The following is a 14,953-nucleotide window of genomic DNA, read 5'->3' as shown; positions in this document are numbered from 1 at the left end:
CAAAGATCAGCCGCGTGCGCCGTAGCTACCGGAAATCTCACAAGTGAAAATTCTAGTACAACTGAAAACCTATTCAAATAAAAGACTTTACCCGAGACACAGCAGAAAATGACAGCCTTGGATTATAAATGATTTGTAGACCTTTACTGACATGGCTTTATTACTTACAATGCGCTGTATATTTGTTGGTTTCAGGTAATCGGATAAACATATTTTTATTAATGACATTTCCAGAAAATAATGTGCCACCTGGCCACCCATTGGTCTTGGTACCCCTGTAGGCCCACCTTTCTCTGTATTGAATGTTGAAAAGGCTTTATCGTAAGGAAAGTCGTGATTTAGGCATCTTGTTTGAACAGCTTTTCATAGTTGAACACTTTATTTTGAAAGTAAAATAGTACAATTTCCGTTTGTTTTTAAGAAACTTGGCATTCACATAAAGTTCTGGGTCTTGTAGTCTTTAAACGTATTCTGATAACCAAACACGGGGGGAAACGCACAATTTACAGTATGAAGAAATACTTTATTTCTGCATATAAAACTGAGTAATAATTTAAACTCTGAGTCAGTCCGTCTACACATCACACAGAACTTAAAACAAGGACAACAACAAACAAAATTAATATCCTAATACTTCAATAAAAATTAGTCACATTTACCTGTTGATCAAAAGTCAAGTTATTAACACAGTCTGTGAAAACAGTACATTTACTAATGCTGCCATTAAGTGAGAAATTGGAGATGTTTCAGTCACAGACATCTCACAATGTATAAATGCTTTATTAAAAAAATTCACTAATAAATATTTACATGTGACTTATACCCTATTAAAGTAGGAAAATAAGTTTATATTTTTATATTCAACATTTCAAAGAATAATTGCAGTAAAATGGTCTGTGAAAGGCATTTGTTTAAATTAATGAAATATACAGTATGTGTTATACATTGGTAATCTTTTACAGTGTGCATAGTTACTACACATTTATGGTGTGATAAAACATAATTTCTTATGGGCCCATGACACATTCTGTCTGGAGGATTATATCTTCCATCTCTGCAATTTTAGGGCCTATGCAGTTTGGGCTTCATGGTGACAAAGGGAAAGTTGTAGATGTGTGGTAGACCCTGATGAGTGGTGAGGTTGAAGGATTGCCATGAAAATGGAGGCAGACCCCCTTGCGTTGTGGGGCCATTTATTGCCTCAGCAACCAGCTGTAGAGACATCTGGTAATCTGTCACCTGTACGATGAAATAGAAAATGAGGCGGGAGGGAGTTACAGGGAAAAAGTGGAGTCCATTTAAAAGGTTCAAATAACAAAATCATACCACATAGATGATGACATCTGTAATTGAATATGTTGAAACCTCTTTGTTTTAGGTTTAAGTAAAGTGGATGCAAAGTTATTGTTTAACTGCTATTTAAAGACCTCAACTATAACCCTTCAAAGCAGAAATTAAAAAGTTTCAGTGTTTCTTCTTAGTTTGTTCTGTGGAAGGGCACACATTTATTAACCCCTCGATGACAAATTCTAATGCCTTTGGTCAGCTTCCTGACCTTCCACTAGCAGCACAACAAAGTTGACATTTGTGATTGTGCATGAAATGTACCAACAACTATTAGCATCATTTTTGGTATAGATATTCATTTTCCCCCTCAGATGAACTGTAACAACTATTCCTTAACTTTTTGTAACATCAGGGTGTTTTTGCTTAGTCCAAATGTTGGTTTCACTTAAATGCCTCTTGTCAGATCTGTTGAACATCAGTGTGTCAGTCAGCATTGTCATTGTGAGCATGTCAGCCCACTAACACTAGCATTTAGTTGCCCATAGTCTCACAAGGTACCAGCTTTTAGTATTTCTTAAAAAAAACCAAATTTGTTTACAATAACAAATAAACAATTCAATAAGACATTTTGTAATAGCACTTGTTAATCCACAAGATAAAATGTAGTACATATCTGCTGCTAATGACCTTAGTGTCATAGCAACCTCCTGGGTGTGGTCTCCTTGGTCTCAGGTCATTACGGCAACAAATGGTTTTACATGGATGGCCTTTGGAGTAGGGGTCTCTCTTGTAGTCTGAAACAGAACCAGTCTGACTGTTACTCAAGTAACTAACAATCTGGAAAAATATCCTAAACAGCAACAGAAAACATTATGTTTTTATTGTCTGACACATCTTTGATAAGTTCCAGAGTTCAGAAATTCTGATAACATCTGTTGAGAGGTGATGTGATGCCAGAAAGTCCCTTCTTCTCCATCAGTGAATTAAACATTAAACATTTGGTGCTGAAGAATCCGAGAGTTATTGGTGCACTTACTGTTGTATCTCATGATGTGTTTAAGAGAGTTAAGGTCAGACACCTTGGCCTGGTCCCTGCGTAGGATTTTGGCTCGGGGACAGAGGTCGTAGGAGAAGTCTACTCCGTATCTCTTCCACATCACACTATACCCACTCAGGTTGTAGATTTCAGTATGAAATGGTATGTTGTAAGACGACCAATATCCTGCCAGAAAGTGAAGGTTAAGATTATTTCAGAGAAACTTAAAAACTTTTAGAAACAAACAATTAGAATTGTGTTTGTTTCTTACCTCTGCGTAAAGCTTGAGTCTGATCTGAGTAAATGATCTTCCCAGGAATCTGTTCCACTACTGTTAGAGCTCCATTCCTAATGCTGTGACCAAGAGAGGCCTTATGTAGGTCCACCACCATGTACTGGCTATTATATGTACCTGAAATACAAGAAAAAAAATACTCTGCTTCTGTTACATCTCTTTTAACACCTTTACCAATAACGTGGTTTACTCATGAGTACAAAGCCAATTATGTATCCATATAGTCTTTGCTGTAAAGGAATTGCTGCCAAACATGCAGCTAATAAGCACTCACTTAAACTGAATAAACAATTCTTAGTAAATTTTCTATTTTACATTTTTAATTAATTTAGATTGCGTGTAGAGATTTGTTTTCACTTTGACCAAAGTGTTTTCTGTTGATCAGTACAAAATAATAATTAAATAAATCGATCAATATTAATAAATAGATTATCAAAAGAATAAAAGATCTTCAAGGGGCTCACTTTTTTAAAGGCACAGTAATGTCATGACTTATCTTGAACTGTCACATTAAGTGGCACCTAACAGAGCGAATATGTATATCTGAACAAACCAACAAGTGATGTTAGACTGTCTGCAAATCCATCAAATTATGATGCAGCATTGACAAAAGTAAGCTTCAGTCTGATAAATTATATATCAGTCAAACAATTCAAATCTTTGTGATTGCATTGATATAAACCCTGACTTTAAAGAAGGACCACAACCAAAAGAAACAGAGCATGCACTGTATGTTTTGGGTAAAAACATGCCCTTAAGGGCACCATTATAGGGAGTTTATACTAGAAGTTAACCACTGCCAGTCCAATTATTAATCTAACTCTTTTTGGCTTTGTGCATATCATAGCAGTGGCACAGGAAAAACAACGTGCACAGTCTTGCACGTATGCCTGAGAGATCTGGGACCACTGGTCGAAACACAGTAAACTTGTGGCTTAAGAGTACTACAGAAATTAAAACCCAAACCAAATTCAATCCAAGTGAACTGAAAACGCAGAAAAAGGGAAAGGTTCTCCAGTAAATTGCCCATAAGCCAGAACAATAGTTTGACAAGGCAGCTGGAGAGCAGAGGCTGTTGGTTGAGGACTGTCAGTCTTGAGAACACCCTGTCCTGTTTTCCTCTGCCTTCCCATAGCAACGTGATGTAAACGATCAAAGCAGCTGCTCAATTAACATACAAACATACACAAGTGATTTGTACTGAGAAGGATGCCTGTTTGAGAGTCTGCTAAACCCCTGTGGAAATTTGTCCTCTTCGTTCTTACATAATCCAGGTTCTAGTCCAACATAAAGGTAAGTTTATTGTTCTCTTATTTGATTGTAATTTCCCATGCTAAATATAAGTTAACAATGTGGAAAATTGCTCCACCAAATGGGCAAAAGTAGGATTTAATCTAATGTGAATAATACTTGTATGGTCTTCATGAAAGAGCTAGAGGTGGCACAATTACACCTGTCATTGGACTAATGGAGGAAGCCAGAGTACCTGAAGGAAACCCACGCAAGCACATGCAAACTCCACAGACAAAGGCCGCATTTGGCAGCTGTATTTGAACCAGGGACCTTCTAGCTTTGAGGCGGCAGCATTAACCACTCCACCACTGTGCTAGGAATTGGGAAAACGAATTAACCTACAATATTCTGGAATTCCAGCCAGGCTAAAATGAGACCTTCTCACACCATTAGATTTCCCTTCTGCATTACACTCCACCCAGCCCATCACCAGTACTTGAACTGTAGCTTGAAGTAGTTAAAGCATGTACAAGAAAAACTAAATAACCTCTCATGTGCAGTAAAACATTGCCATTCAAAAGAGGAAAAAGTTTGAATTAGGAAGACCTGGCTAGTTTTGAAAAGTTTAAGTTCATTTAAAATGAGCAAATATTTTTCAAAAAGAAATAAACTTTGTTTCAGCGTTTAATGTTTTGTGTTTGTTCTATTTACAATCGAACATAGTTTAGGAAATGATATTTGTAATGTTATTTTTTGGTTTGTCTAATGATATTAGCTGCCTACTTTGCTTTGTTTTTCTTTAGGTTTGTCCGGACTTGTATCTGACCTGAGTTATATTTGGAGAAAACGTGGGCCCACTCTTGTCCACTGTGTGCGAGGCTGTTGGCTAGGCGGACTCTCTGCCAGGCCAGCAGGCTGTTAGGACTAAGCTGAGAGAACAAAGAGGCGTTGAACACACCAATGGAGGTCTGAGTCATCAGCAGGCCACTCCCAAGCAGGTAGAAATCATCCAGAGACATCAGAAAGCCTGGTGGAGGTGGTGGAGGAGGAGGAGGAGGAGGAGAATGTAATCATATGAAAGCCAAGAGCCGAGGAAGTGAGAGGAGGAACACATATTAGGACAAAGATTTCAAAGTAAACAGAGGTGTGATGAAATCATCTCTTAACCAATTGCTTGCACAACTCAATTATTATTTAGCAACTGCTGAAAGTAACTTTTCTGTTCTGAATTTGTTTTATTAATTTCCATTTTATGCTGCTTGGTTACAGTCTTTAAATAAAAAATAGCATCAACTCTAAAATATTATGCATTGCTATAAATTAAATTACTTTGTTACAAAATAGTTTAAATTTGCAGTACGCAAATACTAAGTGGCTAAGTGAAGTCAGTCACTTTGATGGAATTTAGTGTTATTAATAACAGTATGATATTGTTGTTAGATCCGGTAATATAGTTACTATACTTATTCATACTACTATTTGGATTATTCTTGCTGGTATTTCTCCAGAAAACAAAATTAAATAGTATATGTATGTATTGAGTATTGTGAACTGTACTGTATGGTGTCATGTGTTGTGTTTATTTATAGTGATGATGTCATATTGCTTTGATGGTTGTCTGTTGTAGTTTGCCTTTTAAGTTTGTTGGGCAGTGGTCAAGGCAACAACACATGCCAAAGGGTTTGTTTCAAGAGACGGAAGTTCAGCTCAGCTACTGAAGGGAGCAGACGGGACACGTTAACTGGAGCAGAGGAACTGACTACAAGGTAGTGTGGACTGCAACAAGGTAGAAGTGAAAGGTTCAGTGTGAAGCTTGGGAGGCACACGGTTTCTTACCGAGTTCAGTGAGTTCAGCCATACTTTGAGAAACTTGTATGTATGAAATTGTTTTGTGAACCTGTTCACTGTGAGATTATTGTACTTAAACGTGTGTGTACAATTGATCCGTCATCGGCTAAGTTGATAAGCAAATACAATAAATGTTCAATGTTCGTCATTCGACATCGATCTCTGGAGTGAAGTATTTGCTAGAGCGTCAGATTCGAGTAAGTTCGCTCTACATTAGCAAGAAACCATCTCTACACGGGCTAAACACTACTCAGCAAACAATGGAAGGAGAAATCGATCCAGCTAATGTGGTAAAACGACAGGCAAAGACATGTCTCAAGGCCATGGAGAGAGTGCCCTGCAGAGTCTGATAGACAGAAGAACGGTCAAGTGGGACTGGGTGGTGAAACAAAAGAGCATAATGCGCCGTTCAATGGAGGAGGACTGCTGCGTGGAGCTGGTGGAAACCAAACTGTTGACAGAGTTCAACCAACTGTTTGGTGAGTTTTGGGATACAAATACCACAAGCAAAGAAACAAACATTCAAACAAGTCTAAGTCCAAAGAGGATATGAATACCGATGAGCAGAGGGGAAATTTATTCAGAAAATTTTGTGACGATGTTGTGCGTTAGATTAAAGGGACACATCAGCGTCTTGGGGAAGCATGTAAGGCAAATGACAGTGTAGGTTCTGTAGAGTCTACAGGACACAGTGTATTTAGTGTCCTCAAGGAGATCTAGGAAGTCCAAAACAAGTTCTGTTTGCTCTGTGGCATCTTCAGCTTCAAAAGGCATTATGAATGGCTTGAGGTCGAACTAGAAAGAGCTAATCTATTAACAAAGGGGGAAGCATTAAGGTAAAGACATGGTCTAGAGCAGCAAGAAGCTAAACTTAAGGCAGAAGAAGCGAAGCTTTAGACAGAGAGGGAGCGGCAAGAAGCTACGCTTAGAGCAAAGAAAGCATTCCTCACAATAAAATGGGGGAATGGAGAATAAAATTGGGGAATGGAGAATAAAATGGGGGATGATGTTTAAAGCGGTACACAAGGCGAAAACCTTTACAACTACTGCAAAGCAAGCGACAACTCAAAAGGACGTGAGCATCGAGTCTGGCTTTAGTAAGTCAGGCCCTTCCAGTACCATCAAAGCCTCACCTGAGTCTCATCTTTTTTTCCATGAGGAGCAAACTTTTGAGCACTGTAAAGAGCTACAGAATTCTTCTTACAAGGATAAGATAGTTTCTCAGGAGAGAAGGCTTATGCTTCAGATGTCTGAAACCAGGACATATTCATAGGTGCTGTCAGGAGGAAGTAAACTGTCAGTTCTCTGCTCAGGGACGCACCGTACTTTGCTGCACGTGAAGATCTAGAAGGAGATGCAGTCTGTGGATGGTGATGAACAGGATGTGATCAGTGGATTTGTGAACAGCAGATGTAACCAAAACGTTAATGCCAAGCCTGCGAGCACGGAGGGTATTCTGGCCATAGTTACTGTCCAAGTGAAGGTAAAAAAGGCCAACAAAGTAATTACTTCGTTTGTATTCTTGGATTCTGGCAGCGCAGCTACAATTTGTACAGATAAACTTCCTGATGAGCTGAATCTGCATGGGAAAAAGGTTAGCCTACTTTTTACAACAATGGGGGAAAACAAAGCTGTGACCAGTAACATTGTGACAGAGTTGGAGGTTAGCCACCTGGAATCAAATAACTTCATAGAGCTAAATGAGGTGTTTTCACAAAAGGGTATTCCCGTGAGCAAGGAGAACATCCCAGGACAAGAAGAGGTAGATAAGTGGCCACATCTTACAGGTGTGCAAATACCTATCATCAGCGCAGACGTAGGATTGTGGATTGGAACTAGTGTTGCAAGGGCGATGGAACCAGAGGAAGTAATTCCTAGTGTCAACAATGGCCCTTATGCAGTCAGAACTATGCTGGGTTGGACACTCAATGGGCTACTGAAAGAAGGTGGTTGCAACAGAACCAGAGATGAAAGTTGCGTCAAAGCTTATATCACTTGCCAAGCTGGAAGACCTGTGGAATCATCAGTTTAAGTATGACTTTCCTGAGGGTGAGCAAAAGGAGGACTATGAGCTGTCTAATGCAGATTGTCTGTTCATGGATAGTGTCACAATCTGCGAAATTGTTAAACAGGCCCTAATCTCCCATTGAAGGATTTGGACATTAAAATGCCAAACAGTAATAAATAAAGGAAAATATTTCAAATTCTTTGATATAACCAGCAACTAAAGCTGCTGTTGTTATTGTTAAAATAAAAAAATTGATATGGTTTAGTTTATTGACAATAGAAATTATGATTTAATGAATGTTTTCACCACCACTCTGTCTCCATGTGTTGAAGTTTGGCATGTTTCCGTGTAAGCCCTGATGTGCTGTGTCTACTAAATGTGTCTGAGCCCTGCAGCTTAAGAAGGCTACAAGGACCACAGATCGCCTCAGCTGGCAGCAGGGTATTTCATCTCTCCTTTTTAATATAGTGAAGTGACAGCCTTGGCCTGCTGGCCCATAAAAATAGTGCTTTAAAACCACTTGTGTTTTGATAGCAATGGAGCCTATAAGAGGATTTTTATGGTCTGGACGACTTTGTCAACCAAATTATTCAGCCTACTTTGACTTAACTGGGTGGGGATACATTTCATCATGGCTCTGTTTGGGTGTGTGCAATTGCTGCTGAGTCCTCATCGCATCGCTGACTAAGCCGTGGGCTTAGCAGACGAATTATGTTCAGTAGAGAATGTTCATTGAGGATTTGAGTCCTTAATATCTGTGTTTTTAGTTTCCAAGTGAAAATTAAACCACATGGTTTAACGAAGAGCTGTGTCCCACATCAGTCCTCTAAGCATCTTTTACGACAGCATTTAAATACAGTGAAGCTCATTTAAATCCTATTCTACTTAATATGCAATATGTGTGTGTACCGGGGTAACTGCTGAATGACATTTTTCCAGTGGCAGTGTGTGTGTCAGAGACTCTGAAGTCCCAGTGTTTATAGATACGCATGGTAGCTGCATAAGTGTACCAGCTGGAGTGGCCAAACAGCAGGTTCTCAAAGCCTGGTAGCACCTAAGGAAATAGAAAGACTAATATAAGTTAAGGTGAGAGACATGTGCATGACTGTCTAATTCTGGAGCAGTTTATCTCAGGTTTGTGCTTAACCTGATATTCAATATTTTTTGTCATTATTACACAGAAGAACTGAATTTGAATTAAGTTGCTGTATTTATATGAAGTTCAACTTGGTCCCTAGTAACTGTACATGTGATTTCCAGCTTTTCATTCAATTTCTTTTATAAAGCAACCCAATCAGAATTGTGCAGGAAAAACATGCACATTTATTCGCTTCACTTAATGTCTTCATTTCCAATTACATGCTATAGGTGAAAAAGAAAATAAGTTATTCTCAGTGACCTTTTCCACTCACCCCCTTTAGAAGGGAAAAGCCCACACAAAAGAGTTGACTATAGAGCAATTAGGCCCAGGGTGATGTTTCCAAGTGCCCCTTCACAGCTTGAGCCAAATGAGCTTAGCCTAACCTTTATGAGAGCAGTGCAGTGACCCATTCCTGGCATCCTGAAAGTGCCTGTCCCTGTGGAGGAGTTGGAACGAGGTGTCAGAGCTGGGACCAGGTCCAGAAGGTCGCCAACACCATTCAAAAACTGGATGGCAAACGTTGACAGAGGCTGGACAAGAAAGAGAGAGAGCATGTGGGAGAGATGAATGAAATGATTATGTGACAGCTCTCTCACCATCTCTTCAGCACATATCCACACACCTCTCTGTTTTTGCTTTTGGCCCAATGTGCAGCTCCCGCATGTAGGCCATCCAGTTGGGCCAGGATCAGTCCCAGATGTTTCCAAAGGGGGTCACTGTTTCTCCTCAGCTTCACCTGTTCTCTAGACCACTGGTCTTGTTTGCTTTAAATGAGAAAATGGACAGGCACTTTACCCTGTTTCTGTTCAGCTACTTTAAATTATTGTGCAACTACAACCAAGATTATATCAAACACTGCACACAAAAGTGTTTTTTATTGCATTTTTTATGGATTAATGTGTGACAGATAGACACACTGACCGGAGTGAAGCAGACACTTATCCTTAACATTTTAAAATCAGATTCTGTGTCAAATTAGCAGAAAGTACCTGAAAAACCTTTTCAGGGGACTCAAAACCTTTTCATCATTTATCATCTGAGAATACATATTGGAGTAATGATTGAACATCTGCCTGTAATTAAGAAAGAAAGAAATATAAACAGTCAAAGTACTAAACAAGAGAGCACAGCCTTATAGATACATTTCAGAGCTCTTATTAAAATTATTTTATTTATATTTTTAAGAAGATCTACAGATGGCAAATCATTCTGGTCTATTTTAAATTCTGGTCTATTAAAAATTATCCACCTTATTTATGCTGACTGGCCCATTTACTGGTGCTTTGTTCTAGAGAATATCTGTTCCTAACAGAGTGTATTTGGTGTTTTCGTTTTTTTTTTTTTTTTTTTTTAAGTATACAGGTTAGGACATAAAAAGTCAATATTTAAAACCCAAACTTGATTTTTGTTCCACAGAAGAGCTGTAAAACTCACCCAGCAGTGAGGTAACCTTCCAGATAACCAGCGAGGAAGAAGGTGGTGTCATCTTCCTGTGTGATGATCCCTCCATATCCTGCACAGATTTCCAAGATACCCCACCCAGAGAGGAGCAGAGTATCATTAAAGTAACCGTAAGCTCCCCCGTCTGTTTCCATCACCCCTTCCTTCAGGATCACGCTTTTCTGGGCAGTATCCCAATACACAGTGGCCTCTTGGAGCTCTACCGTTGTAGGAGAAGGGACAGGGGTAGAAGTTAGATAACACATTATGTAAGTTCATGTCATGACACATATAGCAGTATAAGAAAAATTGTTTCTGCCACTAATACCTTTATAGAGCAGTGACTATAGCCATGCATGCATATTTTACTATTTGAAACTAAGTTAGGTTTATTAGAAATCGATAATAAATCCTCTCATTAAACACTGCATAAACACAAAACATCACTTAAAAAGAGGAAAAAAGAGAGGATATAAAAATTAGTATATATACATATATAGGGTGTATATAAACTTTTAGACGTGACCTATATATTCTAACCAAATTTTAACAAATTTTATAATACATAAATGCAAGGTGAAAATACAAATTTGAGCAGAATAGAAAAAGCTAGAAATGGGCCTACAGTGAAGATGTCATGAAGACCTGCATTAGTCGTAACTTTCACTTAAACAGAGTTAGTAAATAGTTTTTTATGCTGAGTTATAGGTATTGTCTGCTGGATTAAAAAAAAATCTGTCATATATGAATATATGCCACCGCAGCGTTACTTACGATAAGTTCCCACGGATAGCGCCAGAGTGTTCAGCAGTAGACACAGTTTGAAGTTCTGTTTCTCCATCTCAGCTGCAAATCTCTGCCTTTCATAGATAAAGGATATTTCAATAAATAAATTTCAGCGACAGTGTTGCAGTTGTCCCCAATGCGGTATTAAACGGTCGATGTTTAAATGTTTGACACATGGACATAGTCCGTGCTCATCTCTAAAAACAAAACAAAAAACATGTTCCACCCCAGATGGGACTCGAACCCACAATCCCTGGCTTAGGAGGCCAGTGCCTTATCCATTAGGCCACTGGGGCGCCGGAAGAGGTGGGCGGGGTCATTGGTATTTAGAGATCATTGTCACAGTTTCCCTTCTATCGTTTGTATAGTTTGTTAAGACTTATTTATTTCTGAAATAACCATTTTGTCAAATTGCTCGATCAAACATAAAGCATGATGCACTGTTAGGAACACTTGGAAAGTCGAGTGAAGCCATCACCATGGCGACTAAGTTTACGTTTCAAGGGCGGTACCATTTTCTCTCCTAAATAGGGGCCATATAAAATTTAAATTCCATACTGAATATTATGATATACCAACACATTGTAACTAGTTATATTTACGTTTTGTTAACATGTTGGTGTTTGAAAATCCTTCCCTATATTTTTAAAGAAGACATGCAATATATCAGAAAGTCGTCCAATTTAGTCAAATGGTACTTTCACACTTGCGCAGTTGCAAGCATGGTTTTGTTTGGAGAGAAAATAATTTAAGCCACCACGTTAAGACTTTAAATACTTTGTTTTAATGGAGGTAAATATATTAGCTACACATTTTCTGTGACAGAACAACTAGTAACCCATCAGAGGCAATCGTGAGTTTCAATCAAAGGCCAGGTATGAGTAGTACTCACTGCTAGCTATTGTTAGCCACCTAGCGATAACGTTAACGTACTGTTAATATCAATAATCTTGCTGGGAATATGTTATTCAGGTGTCTGAAAATACTAATGCTTCGTTTGGTGCACTTATTTTACAGGACTTTAAAAAATCTTTTAAGATGCCGCTCTTTGGTCACACATTCAGTCCGAAGAAGACTCCTCCTCGTAAATCTGCATCTCTGTCTAGCCTCCATACAGTAAGTTTAAAGTACTTAAAGACACTGTTTAAATGAAGTACATGCCAATAACCATATATACCGCTTACTTTTTATTAAATCAACATTGGTCACTTGGGAGTACATTCAAAAAGGGGTTTAAACTTTAGCATTGTGCTAGCCATTGTTCATTAGGAGTGCATGCAAACTGATCTATTTTTTTATGTATTACAGTTGGATCGTTCAACAAGAGAAATAGAGCTGGGCCTTGAATATGGACCTCCTGTAATGAACATTGGAGGTCAGAGCTGGAAATTTGAAGATGGACAGTGGATAACAGGTGTCGTGTTTGATCATGCTGAATACAAAACCAGCATATACATATTCCCAAATCTGCTAGATAACTAGTCTCAGAATGGAGTGGACAACATTAATTCTTAATTTCTTATGATTATTGTTGAACCAGAATCTAGTGGAAATGCATCCAGTAGAGAAATGCAGCGGCTTAAAAAAAGAAACGTACAGTTGGAGGAGGAGAATAATCTCTTGAAGCTGAAGATTGAAATTCTCTTGGACATGGTAAGAACTCTTCTGCAACTTTCCATACATACACTAATGTCTAATGAAACTGAAATATTTATTATTATTTATTCTATTTTTTCCCAATAAGAAAGCAACCCTCATCCCACTGAAACCCTTTTCAGACTGATACAGTCACCTTGGATAAACCTGTGCCATGTTTCAAAGGCCCTCAGGATCTATAATAATACATATGATGTACAGTACGTTTGGGGAAAATTCACAGCTATTTGCATTTGTTGTAAAACGTGGCTTGGCTTCACTTAATTATCAGTTCATCATTTTGATTTGAGTGTCTTACCAATGCTGCTAAATACTTAATTAATCTTTTCCTTCTAGTTGACAGAGACTACAGTAGAGTACCACTTGATGGAGAAAGAAGTGGAGGATATAAAGATTCGAAAGAAGAAAGGACAAATTTGATCGTATGCCTTCATTGTAGAAGATGCTGTTATAAAATGAAACTAGTGTTCACGTGTAGTTTTTAGTTTTGTTATGCAAAAAGTTATTTGCTCATAAAAACAGATTGAACTTAATTGTTTTTCTTATAATGAAGACACAGAGTATGAGTTCTGTCATGTGATCTTTGACCCTATGACATCATCTTCCGGTTCCCACATCTATGACATCATCTTGCACTACCCAGTCCTATGACATCACTGCTTTCAGTTAACGCCTTTTTTCAAAATTTTAACTACCAGGTTCCCGACTTTTTTTAAATTAAAAAAGAGAGAGAGAGATTCACCAAGCACACTCCTGCTCATCCAAGGGTTTCTGTTAGTTAGGATTTTAATCTCATAATGGCTAATGTTCCATGACCCCAGACACTACACCCCACTCATAGGTGGAGTTTCTTTTCGCAAACAGTGAAGGCAAGGGTTGGACAGAAAACAGCTAAAAGAAAAGGGGGTGTCCTGTTGATAAAGTTAATCATTTGGGTTTTCTTTGGAATCATGGAAAATACACTTTCTGAAACCTCTACTCTTAAAGAAACCCAGTCAGTGACATTCTACGAGTTTGTGCACCGGAAACCCAACACTAACACCAGTGTTACGGTATCTATCATCAACAACAGTATGAGTGTTTACTTTGAAATTATGTTTGAGCATATGTTTGAAGTAGTTTAAATGAAAAGATTACATTTTGGACTCAATAAATATCTTGATTCTAAAGAAATAAATCAATTTCTTCCAATTTTTGTGACCCCTATAACCAACCAACAGGTCTGAGAATAAACCATTGCAGACAATCATCCAGCAAGACTTTAGTATTGTACCACACATCCCCCAAACCGCCAAGACACACACAAAGGGTTTATTTAAGGATCAAAGGCCTGCAGAGGTCCTGGAAGGGGGAAACGCATACAGAGAATACCGCATACCTAAATGTCTAATGCTGAATGTCTAGAAACTGTAAACACAACATGAAATCATCCGACATCTATAATGTTTTGTATACCCTACCACTTCCTATGTGGTCGTAAAACTGTTATAGTAAACACGTTTTTACAAAGTACTTACAGACAGACAGACATTGGACTAAATGAAAAATGTGTTAGATTAAGGTGGAACCGTTTAGAGTTTTCTTCGTATAACCTAAAAGGCCACACATGATTTTAACGTAGAAATGAAAGACATGCATGTACTTTTTACAAAGTACAGGTCTTTCATACACTCAACTGCTCTGCCTGTGGTCTGATCCAGGAAATAATTTATCACTAAGACAATGGAACACCTGTAAGTAGGTGATTGTTTTTCTAATTGTATTGAGGGTATAGGGTTTGTTTTGTATGTATACATTTTCTGTAGTTTCAAACTTTACTTTTGATGGAAAGGTCCATCTGACAAACCTTTATGAGGAGAGCAGTGACCCATTCCTGGCATTGCATCAAAAGCTATGCACTGTTACAATATAAGAAAATAAACTGGCACTGACCACTCCTATAAAACGTTCGTCACAGTGAGCTGAAACAAATTGCTATTAGAAATTAATACAAAATAGGACATTTTTTATTTTCATAAATATTAGTTTTTGGGTTTTGTTTTTGTCCTTTTGCCTTATCCCTTGAGTTCAGGGACGCCACAGCGGATCATTGCCCACATGATAATTTGGCACAGCTTTTACGCCGGAAGCCCTTCCTGACGCAACTCTCCCCAATTTCTATCAGGCTTGGACTGGCATGGCACAGATGGGGAATGGGCTGAATATTATACGTTTACTTATTCA

General features: G+C 38.3%; 2 protein-coding genes and 1 non-coding gene across 4 annotated transcripts; 1 reads left to right on the top strand and 2 right to left on the bottom strand.

Annotated features, from left to right (window-relative positions):
* Positions 1 to 241: 241 nt before the first annotated feature.
* On the bottom strand, positions 242 to 11,326 carry plbd1b (phospholipase B domain containing 1b). Its single transcript, XM_067488985.1, has 11 exons — positions 11,063 to 11,326; positions 10,283 to 10,508; positions 9,838 to 9,921; positions 9,471 to 9,612; positions 9,232 to 9,378; positions 8,617 to 8,761; positions 4,678 to 4,878; positions 2,595 to 2,735; positions 2,324 to 2,509; positions 1,975 to 2,081; positions 242 to 1,239 (listed from the first exon to the last, which is right to left on the bottom strand). The coding sequence occupies exons 1-11, from the start codon at positions 11,127 to 11,129 to the stop codon at positions 1,063 to 1,065; spliced, it is 1,623 nt and encodes a 540-aa protein (XP_067345086.1). The 5' UTR covers positions 11,130 to 11,326; the 3' UTR covers positions 242 to 1,062.
* Positions 10,295 to 14,241, top strand: LOC137106015 (protein chibby homolog 1-like). Of its 2 annotated transcripts, none has more exons than XM_067488988.1 (5): positions 10,295 to 10,419; positions 12,092 to 12,190; positions 12,383 to 12,488; positions 12,615 to 12,727; positions 13,067 to 14,241. In XM_067488988.1, exons 2-5 carry the CDS (start codon positions 12,113 to 12,115, stop codon positions 13,148 to 13,150), a joined length of 381 nt encoding a protein of 126 aa, XP_067345089.1. In that variant the 5' UTR covers positions 10,295 to 10,419; positions 12,092 to 12,112; the 3' UTR covers positions 13,151 to 14,241. The 2 variants fall into 2 exon arrangements, with proteins under 2 accessions (XP_067345089.1, XP_067345088.1); XM_067488987.1 differs by lacking the exon at positions 10,295 to 10,419 and adding an exon at positions 11,779 to 11,949 and having other exon boundaries at positions 13,067 to 14,199.
* On the bottom strand, positions 11,298 to 11,370 carry trnar-ccu (transfer RNA arginine (anticodon CCU)). The gene has a single exon. It is a non-coding gene; the product is annotated as a tRNA-Arg (tRNA).
* Positions 14,242 to 14,953: the final 712 nt, after the last annotated feature.

Source organism: Channa argus, chromosome 20, assembly GCF_033026475.1.
Source record: "Channa argus isolate prfri chromosome 20, Channa argus male v1.0, whole genome shotgun sequence".
NCBI classification, from domain to species: domain Eukaryota; kingdom Metazoa; phylum Chordata; class Actinopteri; order Anabantiformes; family Channidae; genus Channa; species Channa argus.
The sequence above is the reverse complement of the archived record's forward strand: the minus strand, read 5'-3'. Positions and strand labels throughout refer to the sequence as shown.